The following is a 22,104-nucleotide window of genomic DNA, read 5'->3' as shown; positions in this document are numbered from 1 at the left end:
TCAGGACCAGCTTAATCCCCTGGGGAGAGGTAGAGGGTAAAACCTTGGCATCGGCAAAGAAGAGTGCCAGTAGTTTACCCAAGCCCAGCCTTGGGAGGAGCCCGGCATTCCTCAAGTAGGGTCCTAACGACTTCATCAATAAAGATGCTAAACAGGAGGGTGGACACTTACATACCCCTGCCTAACCCCCCTGGACACCTCAAATTGTGGGATAGTCTCACTTGCCAAGCCGCATCGAACTACTGATTTATTATTGTGTATGAGTGTTTCTACTATTGACAACAGCTTGGCAGGACTATTTTTATACTGAAGGATCTGTCAGGTTTTGAGGTCGACGAACATAGCGTAGAGATGTGTCCCCATCACAGCGGCATACTTTTGCAACAAGCTAGAAAAGCGGAAGCACTGTTCCAGTGTCGTTGCCTTTCTGAAAGCCTGTCTGTATTGGGCGAACTATACAGTGGTCATCAGCCCATGCCTGAATGTGGTTTAAAAATGACCCTTGCAAAGATAGTGCCCCATACTGTCCAACAAAGAAAATAATTAGCCAGGTTTTCTTTGCCACGCTATTTATATATTGGGATTATTACAGCTTGCTGCCATGAAGTAGGAACAGTGTTCTGGTTAATGCATGCCATAAATAATTTCCATAGGACAGGTGCGCAAATCAATATTTCATCCTTAAACATATCTCCCGGAATGCAGTCGGGCCCCAAGGCGTTTCCCCATTTTTGACGTAACAATTTCCTTTAGAGTTAAATGGATGCCTTCCTCCATCAGCCGCATACGATGGTCTAACTACCGTTATACTTTCGGACTCTTCCCCGTTGTAGAGGCTTGAGAAGTGTTGGCGACATTCATCAGACGGAATGTTTACTTTCTACATCTGGGTGCCCATTAACCTCTGTTCCCACTACCAATTTCCAAAAGGCAATTGTGTCTCCCCTTTCGCAGCCCAATTTTAAACTATGCCCGTCCATGTTTTGGAACTCTTTCTTAGCATTGGTTATTTTTTTAAATAATTTTTCTCTAGAGGCTCAGAAGCATGCTTTATCAACAGGGGGACCACTGGCTACGATATCCTGCAATGCCCGCTTTGCAAAAGAGCAATCGTGATCATGCCAAACATTTTGCCAACTGAATGCTTTTTGACCCTAGACCTACTGCAGGTTACAAACAGGTGTATATTGCCCACTAGCTTTCCAAACTCACTTAATAAATCAGCATGTAATGCCCTCTCATTTAAGATGCAAGTTAAATTTGGGAGCATCATTGCATAAAGTGGCAATTTGCGTTCCGCCAACTTGGCCCACTTAACCGCTCTTCGAGAGTGACCTATGATGGACATGGCTTGCGTACACTGGGATTCAATGCCAGGACCCAGACTGCTCCCTGGCCAGGCCAAAGTGGCCGTTAGGGACTTCTGGTCGCTTTCCTTTTTATCCAAGATTTCAAAATGGGCAACCCAACCCCAGACTTTGGCTGCTATGAAGATAGTCTATATGGGTGGATCCATTCGGGCCAACCAACGTTTTCCCTGCGGCCTGGTCACTACTAAACCGGCCATTACATGTCCTTTGGCCCAATGACTACAAGCCTCCTCTCACTCGCAAGGCAGCTGAAAACGACAAGCACGCCCCTGGCACCGGCTTCGCCATGGGTTGGCGTTCTGCAGCTTATGTGGGGTAGGCCTTGCTCCCCTAGAGCCTCCTCTCACTCTCAATGCAGCGGAAAACAGCAAGCATGCCCCTAGCACCGGCTTCGCCACGGACTGGCGTTCTGCAGCTTACATGGGGTAGGCTTTGCTCCCCTAGAGCCTCCTCTCACTCCCAAGGCGAGCTTGCCCTTAACTAATCTATGAAGGACAAATGACGAGAGATCAATTAAAATACATTTTCTGTTTAAACCTCAACATATTAGTCAATTTATGATATTTCAAGGGTTATTGTGCACTAGAATCCATATTTATTTTTCTTATTGCATAAATAAACCAGTTGAAGTCACTTAAAAATATTAAAAGCAACTCCAGTTAGTTGAAAATGTTTAACTACTAACTTTATTTGAAAGGTATTACAAAATGTTCAGACTATCGCTTGATATTATACTCAAGGTAATCACTCATTCATTTACTGCGAAGTCAAACTGTGTCCTTCAGATAGGAGTAGAAAACACCAAAGGATGTGTTGTAAGTGTTTATACATTATCTAATGGATGGTAAATAAAGAGTGATGCAGATCCAAAATAAAACATGTATTTCTGTAACCTTACAGTGCATGGCACACATCCACTGGGCCAGACTCCAATCCTCCAAGTTACAGAATTCAAGCAGAAAACATACGAAAATAGGTTTTTCTATCTTTATCTTTGTACACAAACATTGTACATTGAAATATGGGTAGATCAGGTTTTGGGAGCTCAAAATCTATTCTAGGACACATTGTAATGTCACTTCCGGTTTACAATATAAGGGAACACTGACAAAATATCTCTTGCAACTTGCTAACCAAACAACTAACAATCACTCTACATTCTTTTCTCTTCCCTTCCTCTCTCCGTTGTGCCCATTCTTTCCAAACTCATTTGAAACAACCTAATGATGCATGAATTCATGTATAACTAATAATGTTTTGTGACTATATGGTTATGAAAAATCTTGAATGATGATGTGGTGGAATGAATCATACAATGAATACGCTGTGCCCTAAACAAACACCTATACAAATGCGATAATGCTTCTGCTCTGTCTTACAACCCCTGAACGGGTTTCACACTCAAAGTGCTTTGGATAAATGAAAAATGAAAAACGCAACTTAATCTCCATTGCCACTCACCTCACGCACAAAATCACATATCACAATATTCATGTCACAAATTCTGATGTACCTTGCAATAAATGATGAATGAATTGAATGAAATGTAAAAACACGGTAGCCTTGATAAAGACCTGGTGTAAGGTCGAAACACGTGTCAAAACCACAATAAATCACCAACAAATGTTTGTGTGGATCCTACTTACTATACTCAATTGAGATACCCAAATTAGACATATATGATTAAATGTACTAGCACCAGATGGATGGAAACACCAACCAAACCTAAACATAACTGCACCTTGGGCACCTACAGTACGGGCCTCACTGTTTCTACCAAACGGCTGCAAGTGCGAAAAGAAGAAAAGGAAAAGTAGTTAGATTACTTGTGAGTAAGGCACGGTCACCACCAGCTCCTAGTGCTCTTCCACCTCTTTGAACTACTGACAGAATATCGGTTCTCTTACCATTTGGAAATCTTATTTGGCAACCTTTCTACCGCTCACATGCACGCACATGAAGTTTGATGGAATAATGGGAAATGTACTCAAGTTGGGTATTTATTTAGAGTATTTTCAGTACACATTTCGTTGCCACTTGAACACGAATTTTCAGTGGTTTGTTTACTGCTTAACATCTGCAAGTTCTACTTACTGGGATGACGGGAGTGTGCCATGCACCTTACAGGAAGTATATACAACCTGCGGCCCTCCAGATGTTTTGCACTATTCCTGAGATCCGTCACCATTGGTTATATTGGCAAGGCCTGAAGGCAGTTGTAGTGCAAAACAGCCTTTAGGTAGCAAATACTTTTGTTTTTGGGTCAGCATCAGTTAGTCTCCTCGCTGAATAACCATTAAGTAAATGACAAACGCTTACTAAGAATCCTTCGGTTTTTACAATTCTTTATTGAAAGGAGAGCCTTGAGTTAGTAGCAATAACGTCAGTTGGCTACCTCAAGTATAAAACCAAGCAACAGTTTGAACATTTTGGAATAGCTTTCAATTAAGGTTAGCAGTTCCACATTTTGGGACTAACCACAGTTGCTTTTATTAAGTTTAATTGAGATTAACTGGTTTACTCATAAGTCATTCTATTATACATTATAAGCAATCAGGGATATGTTGTCCTGATGAAGGGTTCCTCAAAAGCCACAAAATGCATAGAGAAGGATTTGTGATCTTCTAATGACCCAGGCACAATATACCAAGAATAAAATTAATCGTTCTTCTTCAACAATTATATTTTGAAATATGGAAATATTCCAAATGTAATGTACTTTGAATACCCTTTTCTAAAGGCTTACATTGAAATGTGTACATTTGATTAATGGATTTATATACATTTTTGGTTTTGATTTATGGAAACACCAATATCTCTTACATGTATACATTGTTTGATTTACCCGATTTGATCAAATATTGAGACAGTAAATGATAAATATGTAAATGACAGTATTTTTATCAGCTCATTAAACAAGTAACATTATTATGCAGAGAAAAATCGGGCAACTCAAGAAGGCTACCTCCTTATTTGAAAACTAAATCCCAAACACACCGCCTTGCCTTATATTTTTAGTACATTTGTTCTAAACCTCGATAACCAAACTAACTCGGGCACTGTGATGATGAGAAGATTAAAAGACACTCCAAGCAAATTCACTGCAGCACAAAAGGGTTCCACTGCACGTATCTCCTAAACCTCCTATTCCCATCCCAGGCATTACCAAAATAGCAATTTTCCTGTATGGACTTTGTGAGGCACCGGAGGGCGTCCTCTCCTTTTCCCCCAGGATAATCCCCAAAATATCCCCCAGAAACACCACCTCAACACTGGGACAAGGAGGAGACAACACAGAGTTATGCACACTTCCTTTATTAAGGCAAACCTCCACAAACACCATTTTCATCCTGGGTTGAAGAAGGAGTCGGGAGTCAATGCAGACTGCCTGTGATTTGTTTCAAGGTGAGCGGACTAGCTCCAATGATCCCAAGCCTCAGTGTGAGGCATTTAAAGAGCTTGATGGAGATCAGCTTTGTAGCAGGAGAGGAAGGCGGAGAAGACGAAGCAACTTCCTTGACCGGAGTGAGAGCGACATGGCACAAGATTTGCTGGAGAACCAAGACCGGGTGCAGAGTGAAAGAAGCGGAAAGCAAGGCTGTTGAAAGGCAGAGGGTCCAGGGTGAACTGCGAGGAAGAGACACTCACCATCTGGAGAACTCACGCCAGAAAGTCAAATCTGCTGACAGCACGCCGACTATGGGAGCAAATCCACAGAACGCCACTGCATTGCTACAGCGAGACGTCCAGAGGGATAGCAAGACTGTGGCTGCCTGGCACCTTGTAGAAGTGTCTTGAAAGACATCCGGTCTGGGAAAAGGGGTCTGGAAACGGCAAGAAGGTGGTTTTGTCCAAACGTGCAATATATTCATGAAACGTTTTAGCATGCAACATAAGAAAGGCAATTGTTGAATACCGAACAAACTAAAAGACATTAAAAACACTTTTAAATGCTGTCCATGCTAAAAGCAAGTTGTGAGCACTTGTGAGTGGAATGAAAGCAAGATGGTGCATGTGGCAAATACCACGGAATGTATTGTTTGCGACCCAAGCAGGGGCCAAAGTCAAGAGAATACCAAGAAGGGTCTGATATGTGAAAACAAGTATTTGGCAAAGCTAAAAGAGTTCAAGGAACTGCAGGTTAAGAGGAAACCTGTATTCATAAGAGCCAGAAGAATACAGAAAAAGGGTAGCAAAGTGCACAGTGGTCCAGCAAGCCATGGAACAGTGTTAGAAGAGTGGAACACTGATGAAAGAACCAAACTTCACTGTCAAAGGATGACATTGGCCAATTGACGATGGGTAGCAGTCAAGAAGGGGTATGGATTGTGTGACCTGTGATGGGTAGATCGTGTGGTCCGACAACTGCACCTAGACCGAGTGCCCCCCTGTATGGAGAAGCCAAGGAAAGTATCCATAAAGAAGCTTGTGTTTTGAAACAGCCGCTTATGTGATTTGGAAATTAAGAAACAGAACCATCTATGCAAGCCAGTGAAAAGTACTGGGAACTGGCCCAGTAATTGTGTTGTTTTGAAAAGCTGGAGGACTGAACTCTTGTGGGGAAGGAACCCCCTTTTGTTGTTTTGTTGAGAAATTGAAGATTTGAACCCTTGGGGGAGGGAGCCCCTCCAATGTATGAACTAGTTTGAACTTGGGGGAACGGGAAGCTGATTACAAGCCAACATCTGGAAGAAGCTCTGAACTTTATTTTGAACACTATTCCTTTTAATGCTGGCATCCCTACACATTGTACACAGTAAGTTGTGAGGGCAAGTATAGGTTTTGGACACAGACATTTTATTTCGACTTCCTTGCGCAGACTATACTTAGTTTCCTTTAGATAGGGAAATCCTACCTTAGAATAGGGCAGCTTAGGCATTACTCCACCCTGCCTTTTGAATTTAGTAAATGTTTTGTTAACTTGACTGTGTCCAACTCATGATGCCTTCACAACTTTCAAAAACTACACCTGAAGAGCAGCATCTCAGGAAAGCACCGACCAACTCTGTGGTTATCTCCATCTAATCCCTCAAAAAAATTAAAAGATTGGCTGGCATCCCTACACATTGTACACAGTAAGTTGTGAGGGCAAGTATAGGTTTTGGACAGAGACATTTTATTTCGACTTCCTGGCGCAGACTATACTTAGTTTCCTTTAGATAGGGAAATCCTACCTTAGAATAGGGCAGCTTAGGCATTACTCCACCCTGCCTTTTGAATTTAGTAAATGTTTTGTTAACTTGACTGTGTCCAACTCATGATGCCTTCACAACTTTCAAAAACTACACCTGAAGAGCAGCATCTCAGGAAAGCACCGACCAACTCTGTGGTTATCTCCATCTAATCCCTCAAAAAAATTAAAAGATTGGCTGGCATCCCTACACATTGTACACAGTAAGTTGTGAGGGCAAGTATAGGTTTTGGACACAGACATTTTATTTCGACTTCCTGGCGCAGACTATACTTAGTTTCCTTTAGATAGGGAAATCCTACCTTAGAATAGGGCAGCTTAGGCATTACTCCACCCTGCCTTTTGAATTTAGTAAATGTTTTGTTAACTTGACTGTGTCCAACTCATGATGCCTTCACAACTTTCAAAAACTACAACTGAAGAGCAGCATCTCAGGAAAGCACCGAACAACTCTGTGGTTATCTCCATCTAATCCCTCAAAAAAATTAAAAGATTTAAAAAAAAGATCTGCCTGCCCCCTCTTGAGCAAACACATTTATTTCCCTTACACTCCACTTTAAGGTGTACTGGAAACTCTGAGGAAGATGGTATGTAAGGGTCCGAAAATTCTGCCTTGCCCAAACACCCTTCTCCATTTGCACCCTCTTCCAGGCCAAGTTCTGCTAGCAAAGATCAGGGAAAAGAATAATAAACTAGTCCTGCTTCCCCCTTTATTGCTGTGTGCAGCATTACCTTCTCGGTATAAATGATAGTCCCAAGTACAACAATCACCATTCCACACTTATTCTCATCAATTGTAGGACTCTGTGGGGAGTCTAGTCACAGTTCACCATCTGCCGCACTGTTTCCACCTGGGTTTCAACCAATCCTTTCCGAATGCTCTCCTTATTTCCTGTTGTGCCCCTTCACATCCAAATTAAGAAAGCACTGGATAGCGCAACTCTAGAAATTCTCTGAGCATTCCAAAGTTGTACTCACAGTAGCTTTATGCTGCTCCAGAACTGCAAGTCTCGATGTATTATTCTGCAATTGCAGTTGAGCATGGATAACTCTGCCCAACGGGGTCTTCACCTCGCATCTGCTACCTTAACACTATTACCAACAGTGCCTGTTCATAGCTTCAGTTCCCCGTTAAAGGCATTGATGGAGCATAGCACTGGTCCATCCCCACTCATTTCATCTCAGGAAAGTAAATGGAATTAACCAAACTGATGGTTTACATTTGGTCGTTGGGTCATTTTTACCTAATTACAGTCGTTACTTTTTCCCCCCACTCCTCATGTTCACGTATCTGCAACCTCAGGGGTTGTAGGGAGTCCCCGCACCCTTAACAATGGAGGTGGGGGACAAAAATTGCTCGGGCCCCAGTTTTCAATGAACGGTCAAAACGGTGAAATGAGCAGTTTTACTGTGGGCAGTCTGCCCTCAAACAAAACGTTTGCGTGCAGATCACATACATCCGAGTAAACTACTGCCTTTCTTCTGGCACTGTGACAAAAGCACACAAATCTTCTCCTTTCAGCCTGCTATTGTATATTTTACAGGCCATCCCAAGCAACCTCACATCACACAAAAATTGATGCTGGGAAATCCAGATAAATAAGGGAACTCAAAATAGCTCTCATAAGTAACTCTGCCTCTCTTCAGAGTTGTCCCTGGGAGTCCGAATAGAGCTCTTCAATCCCCTGCAGTCACTCAGAGGTCTATCATGCTTCAAATCTCTAGGAAGATAACCAGGCTGGGACTGCCAGAAACAAAGCCCCATATGCCAATTCTTGAATTCCACCCAAGGGACCACATGGTCTGATCTCTACCACCGACTAGACCAGTACCCCTCCAGTCTCTCTTCTCACACCACACTCCTCAGGCATGCCAAACATAGGTGTGTCCACTGCTGAAGCATACCGTTGTTCTCTCACTGCTCTGCCAGAGAATGGGGAAGACTACACATTGTGCAAGTAGTTCACCTTAATTTGCTGAAGTCTTGGGGTTTCCCAGAATTTGAGTACTAACGTCACTTTTGTTGGAGTAGAGCTAGTTATGGAGCTCCAAATAAATGGAGCCATCTTGGGCCCCCACTGCTCCACCATAGGAACAGAGATTTCAGCTAAGTTACCTCCCCGGTAAAGAAATGTGTACATCACAAAAATATTACTGCAGTTGTAGAGGTTTAGGTAGCATAGATCATTAGCAGAGGCAGAGAAGTAACATCCATTTGTATTTGCAGACATTTTAGAACCGTCACAGTACAGATATTACATACCTTCTTTTGCACATGCCAAACCACCGGAGCCTCCTCCAAGCACCAGGAGATCATACTGGTAAGATGCTGTGGAAAGATGAAATAAAGTGTGAGCTTTAGGCAGATGGTGAAACCATCACTAGACATCACCAAATTCATCTCATAAATTAGGGGGTTAAGAGACGAGGGCAAATTTAGTTGGTCACAGGATCCGGCACGGTGGAGGTTCAGCCAACATTGCTGATCTCAAAATTTAAGAAGCTACCATGGTTTAAAAAGCTTCTACAAAATGGGATCTTGGAGAGATGGGACCTTTATTAGCCGAATACCCTTGGTGACTAGCGTTTAATCAGCCAGGCCCCTTACTCAAGCTTTCATGGTACACTTGAACCAGAAGTTTCATTTAAAAGAAAAGGACAGCCTGATTACATTGAATGAAGGGGGAAATACAAGTTAGGTGAATGCAGGCATGGAGAAAATTGTATTTTCTGTATTTTGACATTCATTTTGTATTACATTTTATGGCATGTAAAAGGGAAATGCATATTCAGTCGAAACAAGGAAAGTAATAATGGGCTTCCATTTGATGCAGTTGTTCATTCCAGCCTATAAGATCGCTCAATGAGCTACGCTGTGTGCTTGGTTGAAATAAGGAAAGAGGTTGCATTTTAATTCTTGTGTCTCACAAACACGAGGGTTCTTTACATGCAACTGAGTGCCAACGGTATTCAAATTGTCCTGTTGTGAAGAATTTTCCAATTTTCTAAATGCTAGGCTCTTCTCGTCAGGAAAGCCGAAATCAAGCCTGTGTGGGGCTCATCAACGTTTCCTTAGAGACAGATTGAAAGTAGAATGCAGTCAGAGATTATCGCTGCATTCTTTATCGATTAAAACAACAAAATCTATACTTTTTATCTGAATAAAACGGTGTTTCCTCCTACTTTTCGAAAGGCTTTCTGAAAACCAAGGGGGACAGGAGAAGGGAGTGAGTCGAAGATCCCCCATTTTAGCTCTGAAAGGTACACAGCAAAAACGATGGTTTCAATTTATCTGCCAATTACGATTCGTAACCAATTCTTTGAAAAGCTCTACCTCAGTTTCCGCTTTGTGCCAGGCTTACTTTTGTCACTTGGTTGCAATGGAACTTTAATGCAGTCTTTTATGTTTGAATCTCGGTTTCAATTTGGACATTCTTAATTTGTGAAAAAAGCACTCAGTTTGTATGAAAACAATAGACAATTTCAGACAAAAATGAGAGGAAATAAATATATGTGAGAAAAGCTAATGTGTGTAAAGCCAATACATTGTTCTGGGATGTCAGTAAACTTCAGGCAAAGCAAAAAGGTGAACCGATAATCTTTCTGTAATGGGTGTCAAATTTAACCACAGGTTAACAAAGTCAGTATTCTGTAGGTAACGACTAAACAATTGAAGATACGTTATTATTTTGTCTGTGATCAACTATCTGCGAATTGCCCAAAATATGTTTTTAAAAAAGCGCTGATATTCTTGCCTCGGTCAGTCAATGAAGAGCTTACTTTATATATACTGAAAAAAACTGCAGTCACACACTGCATAGTCTCAGGAGTTTAGGGATGACTCAACACTAGAGATCAAAAAGGTAGCAGATACGAGAGTCAAGTGAATACATTTTTCGGACAGTATAATTATCCAATCGATGTGAAGAATTGCTGGGCTTTTTGGCCTCAATCTGGCGCACTAACTGAAAACTAACCGAGTTACCTATTGATCCCAAGCACCACAAACGGCCTGCTTAAATTCTCATCAAGCATTTTGAATCATTTGTAAAGGAAAATCACTAATATGTGCGTCACAAAGGGTACCATGTGGAGACACACACCGTTGCGTGAGGCAGGGCACATAAACGGGTCTTGTACTGGTGATAAGTTGCGCTTAATCTAATATTACTACTAGTCTTTGTGGCAGAACACATGTTTTATTGCATTATATCTATTTAATTAACCAAAACTAAGGCAAGTGAGATTAAGTGAGGAGGGAGAAAATAACCACAACTATCAGTAATAGGCATGGACATATTAAATGTAAGCTTAGATTACATATCCGCTCTGTGCTCCCTGCTTCACATACTGACAGGGAGCTAGCCTGTACCGAGAGGTCTGACACTTCCAAAAACAAGCGGTAAAATGGGGAAAAGAGTCAGAAAAACACATTTAGCAGTGGAATGTCTTAATAACAAGCAAAAGGGAAAAAAGACCCTTGCAAAGTTCCCAGCAGGGCACATTTGGTTTCCAATCCAAAATTCAGCAGAATCCACCATATGGTCCATCGAGGGCAAAGAAGTAATGTGCTCAACACATTCTTATGCTCCTTTCCACCGTCCGGGGATAGGGGTGGCAGTTCTTCCATTCAGGTCTCCTTTCTCAGGGTCGAGGGACGGGCCTCTGGGAAAAGCTATCCCGGGTTCGGCAGGGTCTTGGGTTCCTTTCCAGTTGACCATGCCAGAGGTAGATCTCGCTCTATACTGTTCCGCGCTACCATAGTATTAGTGCCGTTCCTCGGTGGATCTCAGTCTCCTGGCCGCCTCCCGGCCCGATGGTCCTGGTCACTAAGACACTTCCTACCCCTCTACGCCAGACATAACCTTCCTGGTACCCACCGAGGTTGTATCATCTCGTGCCCTCTACCAACTCTACAGTCTGCACTGGTCAAACCTGGACATATGGAAACTTCCCAATGCAATTGCCTGCCTTCCTCATCCTCCTTAAGCTGAGTGATGACACCTCAACCTCTAGCCAGATGGTTTCACACCAAACTCTACCTTTCCAAAAGTAAACTCTCTTTACTATTGTTAATGCCCTCAGGAAGTAACCCTCGTCCTCCCACTGCCACTCTCTCTAGATGGTATCCCTCCTCCTTCAATGGCTCTCCCCCAGAGGGTATCCGTTCGCCATTACGGTAATTCTCTTCAGCTTACAACCCTCCTCCACCACTGCAATTTTCTCCGGAAGGCCACCTTTCGACCATCATAGTAATTGTGTTCAGTTGACAACCCTCTTCCACTAATTTAACCTTTCAGTCGGCTACCCATCCCTACCACTGTAATTCTAATTGGCAACCCTCCTCCACCACTTGGATTCTCGTCAGTTGAGAACCCTCCAATGCCACTGTAATTCTCTATAGATGACAACCCTCTTCTATCAGTATAATTTCCTTCAGATATCAACCCTCTTCCACCACAGTACTTCTTTCCAGATGAAAACCCTCAAACTCCAAAAACTCTCCGCCAGAGGGTAACCCCCTCACTCATGGTCATCCTCCTCAGATGACAGCAGTCCACCTCCAATAACTCTTTTTCGAGGGGATAATCATCCTCCAAAAAGAACACAACCCCTTTCAACTCCAAACTCCCTTTTCCAAAGACCCATCGCTCACCAAACTCCTAAAACCGTCCTACGACTGCCTCTTGAACACCCCACAGTCCTAGACTGGGATAACTGGCTTTTACAGTCTGGTCTCTTCTCCCGTTGAGTGGTACTCAGGGACATGATTTGCACCTTTTTAGTAGAGGCTGGGCTGGCCTGTGATTGGTCCATGTGCTTCTGATGATGTGGACAGAGAGGCACGGCCTGGGATTTTAGCAAGGCCTGCCACAATGTTGGATTTAGCAAGGCCTGCCACAATATTGGATTGCAAAGTGGCCAGATATAGGGGGGGCTCCCCCTTGCCCCGGGAGCTTTGCTGGAATGCCCTGCTTTGAAATATATCCCCATGCTCCCCAGCATGTGAACCTCTGGAAAGCAAGGGAAGTGGTTTATCTAATTGTGGGGAAATGGCAATATTGTAATCCCTGCAATGAGCGTGGGAGCGTTATTTGTTTGTTTTAATCGCTCACCTATGATCCGTTTCTCAGGTGTGTCTCTGTATTCATGGGAGTCCTCTTAGACTCTCTAGTCTGACAAATATAAAAAAAAATCTCTTGCAAGAGGTGCACAGTGATAAAAGGGCGCCTATCTCTCTCCAATGAACTCCAGAGACTGAACTTTGTTGACAAACAGTAGGGTAGCCAAAGAGGCTGGGGACACCCCGAGATAGTGGACGCTGGACCAGAGTGGGCCTACAGGGATCGCCAGACGACCCACAATTAAGGCATCAGCGGTCACAGGAGCATGCCCTCACCGACAAACACCAATGACAACCATAGAAACAGGGTCAAATACAAACCCCTTGAGGATACCTCTCATCATAGAATTAGTACTCAATTTCAACTCCGTGGCCAAACACAAGAACCCAGCACAACAATGAATGTCTTTTTCTTTAAAAGGAACCATGTTGCAACATTCTGAATTCACTGGCGAGTGTAGAAATACATTCCTTTCTGCCAAAGGGAACATTTAAGAGGATGCGTCGTGCTACAACAGACCGCGGGGCTCCCTAACAGATAAAGTTGCACTCAACAACGAAAAACTATTTAGTGAAAGATATGTGCTTTATTCACTTGAGGAACAAAACAAAAAAAGAAGACATTCTCCCGCCATCAGCGAGGAGATTACAAAGTTGCCCTTTACTCTCTATGGAAGTGCTACGTGCACATGAATAAGCTTCCCTTGCTTACCAAAGGTTTTTCTGACTTTTCACTTACATGCTGGAAAAACAGACCCAATTCAAAAGTAGGTAATATAAACTGGGCTCAAAGGTATATGGAAGGAGACCCCTAAACGTCATTGGTTATTATGGAATCCAAGATAGCAACAAGCCTTGGCCTAAGCTTAAGGTAATCCCTCCTACAGTCCACATGACCACAGGCACATGGCCCATTCACAGAACAGCCAAACTAACACTATGCAAGTGCAATTTATGTCACTAAGTACCACCCAATATGAGAAAAGATCAGACTATATAAGCCAGCTTGCTCAGTCAAAGAGCATGGGGAGTTCAAGGAGGAGCTGTAGAAAGGTATTTGGAGGAGACTGGCGAGCTAGAAGTGCACTGGGAGGAGAGAGTTGGAGAAAGCTTAAATGGAGGATTGCCACCTAGACAGAGTGTTATTGAGGTGGTTGGAGAGAGAGAGTTATCTGGAGATGAATAGTAGAGGAGATTGGAGAAGGAGAGAGCCATTGCTATCTTGGTGGGGCGGGGGGGACCGATAAAAGCGAGAGAAATGAAGTTGAAAGACCTGAGGAGGTGAAAGGACAGCAGGCACCTCTGCTAGTCAGAGAGACCGGGATGGTTTCAGTGTGCCAGGCTTGTAAAGGGCAGACTTCAGGAGATGGGAGGATGTACAAGACAGTGCAACATCACCAAATGACAGGGAGACTCATATAGGGGTAGCAAGGAAGGGAGTCTCCTGGGGACCAAGACACTAGAATAGGGCAGGGTTAGAAATTTAGGGGCGCTGGGAGCTATTTAGCTCCTGCTTGTGGCCTAGAAGAGCCTAGAAGAGCCTGGTTAGCTTGACATAAATAGCTATCATGAGCTACTTATGGCACCTGTGAGAAACCTGAAGGTGTCTCATCCGCAATTCCACGCGGATCTCTCTCTCAGGTGGCCAGGGCACGGCCATCGCCTTTGGATCAAGACCCTGGGGGTTGACCAGTGCAGGAGAATCACCTGGGTGAGGGGTCTTCGGGGAGTGGAAATTGGACACTGGATGGCGAGACATGGTATCCCTCTCTTCCCTGTAACACCTCTTCCCCATCCTACCAGGTAGGATATGTGGGAACCTTACCCCCCACTTTCCTTTCTCCAGCACTTCACGTGGACAGCCAGCTCTGGGAGAAAACAGACTCACAAATGAGCAGTGTACCGTCCCGCTACTATGGTCAGGCGAAGTCAGGACATTTCTGACAATCACTCACACCTGACTTGCATTGAACTTCCCCACACAAATAAAAGGCAGAGCACGAGAGCACACTCTGAGCGAGGCAAAGTACACAAAGGAAACGCAGTTTCGAGTCAGCAGCTGAACCAGGGCAGAAAAATTGCAAACCCTGAAGGCTTGTATGAAGGAAAATACCCTTGACCTATACAGCAAGACGCCGTTACTTTCAAGAAACCTTCAAGGAAGAAAGCGTAAGGCCAGGAAACCAGACTGAAGAATCCAGCATAGTGTGTCGAAGATACCGAGGGCACTCCCGTGTAACTAACCAAGGCAGGGAAGAGCAGCAGCAGCTGCTGTGGTATCATCCTTGGCTCCAAGAACAAAGAAGCACCAAAGAGATCAACAAAGCTGGCGAGTGGTCTGTGTTGAAGTCAAGGTTGCAAGCGGCAACATTGTATAATGACCGCTAGAACGAACATTGTTGAACGCGTGTGATGAAACACGTGAGTAAAGCTAAACTACTGATGAATGTTTGAACTTAAGAAGGCAAGATACGATACCGTTGACAGAGTGGTCCGGCACTGTAAATGTGCTCAATCGAAGGTCTCTACGGTATCGCACCAAGCAAAATGAAACTAGAAGATTGATGAAAACAATAGTGTGAACTGAATTGAGTAGTCTGCGACGGTTTAAGCAAAATCCATCGCACATTTGAAAGTCTTCGGTTTTTGGTAAAAACAGAATCCAAGCCCAAAAAAGGGTGGTCCGTGGTCCGACCCCGAACAAGGGAGACCAAATGTAAACATTGAGGAGCCGAGCCCGAACGAGGGAGATAGGTGGTCTAAGCCCAAATGAGGGAGACCAAGTGTGAGCATTGTGATAAAAGGAGGTCTCAGCCTGAAGAGGGAGAACCACAATGAACATTGAAAGCGAGAACTTGTGCATCTGAAAATCCTGATAGGAATGGAACTTTGAGACTTTGCTTGTTACAACAGACCATCTGCAGTTAAGAGATTTATTGGAAAAGAGGCTTTGGCCAAAGGCCCTGATGTCTTGCTTTGAACTGTATCCTCATGGCTGCCTAGAAGCCAGAGTGTGTTCGCAGCTCGACGTGCTGAAAACGTGGGTAAGAGAAACCAAATGCTCAAGCATCCTGGCATATTTCTTGAACACTTTTCTTTTTGCATACACTTTTTTTTTAAACCATTTTTATTGCTTTTACAACCAAAACAACATACAACAGACTTACATTACTTGTCTTTATGTTACACAATATTTGCATTTATATTTACATGTCCGTGGCCTATCCCCTCACCCCCCTCCCATTCGAGCCTACTCCGTTTTTTGTTTAACATCTGCTCCTGCTTCAGGGGTTCGTTTTCCAATGTCCTCGTCTGTGTTCTGGTCACTCGACCAGTCCTGGGTGGGCCCATATAGTGTGGCTACTAAATGCTTCTAGGCCGTCAGGGATTCCGCTTCCTCTTCCCCTCCTCTGCTTCCCACTTCTGCCATACTGCTGTATCGGCTTCGACCTATTTTTTGGGGGTCTCTCCACCAAACTTCCATTTTAGGTCTATTGCATGCCTTCCATCCCATAGCCATTCTACGCTTGGCGAGTATATACACCAGGTCTTTTAATTTGCTCACATGCTTTAGGTGGCGTGGCCTCGGGAATCCTCCTACTAAGCATGGCCACGCTGATCCTATATTTAGTTTAATCCCCTTTTCACCTAGTCGGCGAGCTATTTCTTCCCAGAATTTCCCAATATCCGGGAATGCCCAAAACATGTGTGCCATCCCCACATTCTCTTCCCCGCATTTGGGACATGCCTGCCTGTTTGCATTCTTGAATCTGGCTATTTTTTGGGGGTCATGTATGCCCTGTGTGTTATATACAACTATCTGTTGTAACCTGGCGTTTTATACACTTTGTTCAGGTATCACTGGGTCTGTTCCCACTTCCCGTCACTCAAGGACTCGCCAATTTCTTACTCCCAGTTGTGTCTTAATTGTACCACCTCTTTCCCCACTCTGGACATCAATAGTTCATATAATCTGGATATTTCTTGCCCCCCCTCTGCTATGTCATATCGTTTCTATGGCAGAGTCGGGTGGTTCATTTAGCGCTACCTCCGACCATGTGTCTTTAATCCGCCGTATCAATCTATTATATGTGATATATTGTCCTTCATGCAGCCCCATTTCCTCAGTCAACGCCCCGAATGCCTTTATCTCCCCTTCTTGCCATACACCCCCCCCATCATTACAATACTCGCCGTCTCCCAGCGCCTACTTATTGTCGGTATTAGTTGCCCATCCCTTCCTTTCAGTGCGACCAGCGGTATCTGTGGCGAGCACGAGTTGGGTTTTCTATGGCCCAACATGCTCTGTGCCATATTTCCCATCCCAGCACCAGCATCTTTGAGCACACTTTTGACTCTGACTTGGGCAGCCATATCATCTCTTTAAGGAAGAACGGGGCCCATTCGAATCTCAGCAATCTTGATTCTGTGGTGGGGCCCTCTGATAACCATTTGGCCACATATTGCAGTTGGCTAGCTAGGTAGTAGATCTCGTAATTTGGCAATTTTATCCCCCCTTTATCATATGTATTCTGCAACTTCCAAAGGGCAACTCTATTCCTAGTACCATGCCACAGGAAACCCTGCATATGCTCTGTAGTTTCATGAAGAATCGCCCCGGTATCAAGTATGGGATGTTCCCAAAAAAAAGCAGTAGCCTCGGTAACACCACCATTTTCAACAGCGCCCCTCTACCCATCATTGTCAAGGGGAGCTTGGACCAAACCTTCATGCTATTCTCAATTTTCTGTACCTCTTTGTTAGAGTTGTGCTGATGTTCCACCTCTATCGCGTGATAAATATATATCCCCAGATATCTAAACGTGTTTGGCTCCCATGGTATTCGTAAAACCGGTAATTCATTATGTGGGGTCCCTACATATCTTCCCAATGGAAATAAGCATGATTTCCTGGGACTCACTGCTATGCAAACAACAAAGCAAGTCTTTCCATCACCTCCAAGATGTATTGGAGATTTTCCCCGGGGTATCTCAGGTACAATAGCATATCATCTGCGCATAGTGAAAGTAAGTGCAGTTCCCCTTTTATTTTGATTCCTACTTCCTGATACTGCTGTCGCAGGCATATTGCCAGCGGTTGCAGTGCTAGGATGTAAAGCATCGGGGACCACGGGCATCCCCGTCTGGTCCCCCTTCCTAGCTGCCATTTTGTGGAGATCATAGCTCCCGTTTTTACTCGGGCTATCGGTGCACTATACAGTAACTTGACCCACTTAAGGTACCCTGGTCCTATCCCATAGTGTGTCAGAGCTGCGATCAGCCAGGACCATTTGACTGAGTCAAAGGCCTTGACCACATCTAGCGATACAATAGCCATTTCATCTGTGTCCTCTTGTGTATTCTATTACTCGGTGGAGTCTTCTGAGGTTATCGGATATGTTCCTATGCGGGAAATATCCTGTCTGGTCTGGGTGTATTTGTTTGTTAATTATCCTTTTCATTCTATTTGCCAACACTGCTGTAAATATTTTGCCATCTTGATTTAGCATCGAGAGCGGCCTGAAGGATCCGCAGTCCTTACCTGGTTTGTTGGGTTTGGGCAGTGGGATGATAATTGCTTGTCTCAGGGATTCTGGTAGCCTACCTATTTCGTATGCCTCATTTAGCATCATTAGCAGCGGGGGTAGCACTTCATTCTTATACGTTTTATAGAATTCACTAGGTAGCCCATCGGCCCTTGGGGTCTTACTAGTGGGTAGCTGCACCACCACTTCTTCTAGCTCTTCTAGTGTGATCGGGGCGTCTAGGTCCTCTTGCTCCTCAGCGCTTATTTACGGTAAGCCCATGTCTTCCAGTGTATCTGTTATTTCCCGGCTATCGTACCCTTCATTATCCTCATAATTTCCGGTAGTATTCTTGGACCTCCCAATTGATCCCCTCCTGAGTATCTACCCTCTGCCCATCTTGACCTATTATTACTCTGGTCACAGGTCGGGGATCTCACTTTTGTATAGCCATGCCAAAATCCTACCGGGCTTATCCCCTTCCGCGCCTTACCTTTTTGCGTATACCATTGTCCCACACCCTTTTGTATTAGAAGGTTTGGCAATAGATGCATTAGTATAGGCCCTTTTTATTTGACAGAGACTTGACTAGGACTGCGTTATTATTAGATGGTCATAGCTTGCTCCCATCCTTAGATTCAGATAGGCGTTCAACCGACCCATTTGAAGTTCAATAAACACCCTTGAACTGTGACCACTTGTGTCTGGCTTCACTGTTTGATACCATGCCTTCTTTACACACCCCAGACTGAACTGATGCCAGATAGGCATGTGTGACAGTCTATAAACAAACATTGGGACACAACTAAATATTTAAAGCATAGGGAGTCATAAATAATGTAAAAGAATTATAGGTTTGCATCTTATATGAAAGTTAGATTGCAGCACGCCATCTAGTAGCTCCTAGTCACTAGTTAATGATGCATACCCAGGAGCTGCCTTTAGCGCTTGCTTATCACATCTTAATTTCGATCCCTGCATCTGCTCAGCTCCATGAATAGGTTTGCACTAGTAGTATACGAAGTGCCAGAGGAAGAAAATGCTATTATTACTGCCCTATCGAAGTGGTAAAAGTAGATCGTTTAATGTGCACAAATAACCAGGTTCATAGAAGTGTTCATCACAAAACTATTACTGCTTTACAGTTAAAACAATTTAAATGCTTATTAAATGCTCCCATTGGCAATTGCACTTATTTTTTTACTTCCCTAAAGAATCATTTTACTCCCAACTTTAAAAAACAGAGTAAAATACTCTCACTACAAAATCTCATCTGGAGCACAGAACACATCCATTTCATGAACTAACTAGAAAGGATCCTCTACGAAAGCACGCACCCACCCTTGAGAGCACCACCGGCCATGGCATCCAAGCCTGATCTTAAACAAGATTACCACCTAAACAGCAACCGTTTTCCATTGCTCTGTTGCAATGGGAACTTTCTGTGCGTGCTCCAGACTTCCATTCAGTGCATCTGCTGGCTTAGTTCACTCAGCACTTATTAGCCAAATCAAAACATAATATATTTAATTCACTTATCGCTATATCGATTGCCCATGTCAGCTAGTTGAATAATTTAGGCTATCCCCCCTCCCCAGATGATCCTTGTTGCTAGCTCCACACTCAAGAAGTACCCTACATAAAATAACACATGATATAAGAATGCATGATACTAGAAGAGAATTACGCTCAGAACACAAAGCCAAAAAGTATTAAATAGTCAACTACTGCAACAGCTGTACGTTGGTCTTGGAAACCTGACACAAACAGGGGTGTTAAATTCCTATAGTCTGGCAGGAATAGATGGAAGGACAGCATGCTTTTAAAGTATTTTAGCCCCCCACACCCCCATCAAGTTGTCTTCAATCTAAGAACTATTTCTGTGCAACAGCTTACAGTAACTCTGCATATATTGTGTGGATGAAGCTAGCCCTGCCCTCCATAAGGGAGTCAGCTGGCAATATGAATGAGACCATAGCTACACTTCAGTAGTTGCGAGTCTCCATGGGATGTGTTTTGTAACAGCAGTTTGTGCCAGGCAGCGTTGCAGACAGTCAAATAAGTAGCAATTAAGGCAGAGATACTGAATACTTACTACCTGTGGGTTCAGCTTCTGGTGGAGCTCGGTACTAATCCTCAGAATGAGGCAGTCAGTTTTTGAGTATGATGTCTAAAGATTTGCCATATTTGCTCAGTATGTTCCACTTTCCTCAAAATAACTTCCCCAATAAGTAGCTTGCAAAATAAGCAATGTGTAAAAATGAATGGGTCCTTCACAAAAGACATTGAGTTCCAGATGGGTTATGTTTACTAAGGTTCTGGTTACAGGTTTCTAAGTTACAGGTATGTATATTAGCTAAGAGACAGACACATCCACCGGCACCCTCTCATCGAGGCAACTCACTTCACACTCACCCAGCATTCTGCATCCAACATTACACAAGTATCCAGAGACATTTCACAGTTCACATGCGCACAGCACAGACACAATGGAAGAAGCACATTACAACAGAGTGGTATAGCTACCGTGGTTGTAAGGGGCTAGGGTGGTGAGACGATCCTTCAGATGTCGTCACTTCTCCCCAGGGGAGAATGCCTTCCCATGAGACTAGGGAGGTGAGGCCGCTAAACAATAGTCCCCCTGGGGCGGTAAGACGCAGAGGGTCTCATGGGAGAACCTCCTCTCCTAGGGATAAGGACGCAATTGGGAGGCAAAACCGCAAGAAATCCCACCATGATCTCCACATAAGATTGCCTGTGCAACTGGGTGTTATTGTGAAATACCGAACCCATCTGATGACAAAAGTACTGAGACGAAGAAGCGCTCAAAAATGATAAAATTAAACAGGACAAAAAAATTAGAGCAGCTGCTGTCAATTGGAAGGATATTACGCTGGGGCCGCCCCTGCCATTTAAACTGAACAGCAAAGACGGACAGAGTTCTTCGTCATCCTCTAACCCGTCTAGCAATTGCCCATGCGGTTCTGTCAAGCTGGAAGCTGTGATACGACCAGAGGGAGAACCAGGCAACCGAGGAGGCTGCATTGTAGCCTGGTGAACTGTTGCAAGGCTTCGGGAGACGGCAACGAGGTTCGTCTCCAACGCTGAGAAGGGAAATAGCGGGACACCCGAGAAGTGTCTTGGGAGTGGGTTGGAAAACGGCACGATAAACTTGCAGAGACCAAGAGGTGATGGTACGACCTGCAGTGGGCGGACCATGCGGTCCGACAATGGTGCAGAGACCGCTTACCGGAGTCTACAGCAAAGCCACGTAGGTGACCATCAGGAGAGAGCGAGAGACTGTGGAGGAGGCCTATCAGGTCACAGTGGGAGCAAGGGGTCTGACAGCTACGCAGAGGTGGTCCAGAATAACTCAAGGTATTTTCTGTTGGGTTACGGAGAATCTATACTTTTGTGGATCTTTTGAATTGAAGAACCTGAAAGGCGTTTGGATGCTTTACATCCAGGAGAAGGTAGTCATTCTCTTGGATTACGAACAGTAGTTGGACTTTATGGTGTGCTGTTGTAGTAACGGGGATAGAATAGGAGCTTTTGTGACTGGGATGATGCATTTTTGTCTTTACTCACATAGACTTACTGACGAGCACCAGAGTTTCTTTAGTTAAGGTAAGAAAACCCCCTTAGAGTTAGGAATAGATAGGTTTGGTTTACATTTAATAAAGGTCTATAGCAACCCCAATGGCAGCACTTGGTCAGTCTCTTCGTTCCTTATCAACACAAAGGGTAGCAGATTGCCCTCCTACTGACCCCAGAATGAAGAGAACCAAGAACATATTTGTTTGGGTGCATAGTAGTGCAGTATCATGCTACTTGCCAGGGTAAGCCACCCAACCAATTGTTTATCTCCTCTAAGTTAGAATAAATAAAAGACATT

The 22,104-nt window shown here is 44.0% G+C and overlaps 1 protein-coding gene across 1 annotated transcript in view; it reads right to left on the bottom strand.

Annotated features, from left to right (window-relative positions):
• TXNRD2 (thioredoxin reductase 2) overlaps nt 1-22,104 on the bottom strand; it is a 1,379,521-nt gene that overhangs the window by 1,340,404 nt on the left and 17,013 nt on the right. Inside the window, exon 2 of the mRNA XM_069620040.1 lies at nt 8,825-8,890. Coding sequence (XP_069476141.1) covers nt 8,825-8,890 — 66 coding nt within the window. The remainder of the gene's footprint in view (nt 1-8,824; nt 8,891-22,104) is intronic.

The sequence above is a fragment of the Ambystoma mexicanum genome, chromosome 10, assembly GCF_040938575.1.
Source record: "Ambystoma mexicanum isolate Mex_15411 chromosome 10, UKY_AmexF1_1, whole genome shotgun sequence".
NCBI classification, from domain to species: domain Eukaryota; kingdom Metazoa; phylum Chordata; class Amphibia; order Caudata; family Ambystomatidae; genus Ambystoma; species Ambystoma mexicanum.
Note: the sequence above shows the minus strand (reverse complement) of the source record. Positions and strands in the feature narration are given on the sequence as shown.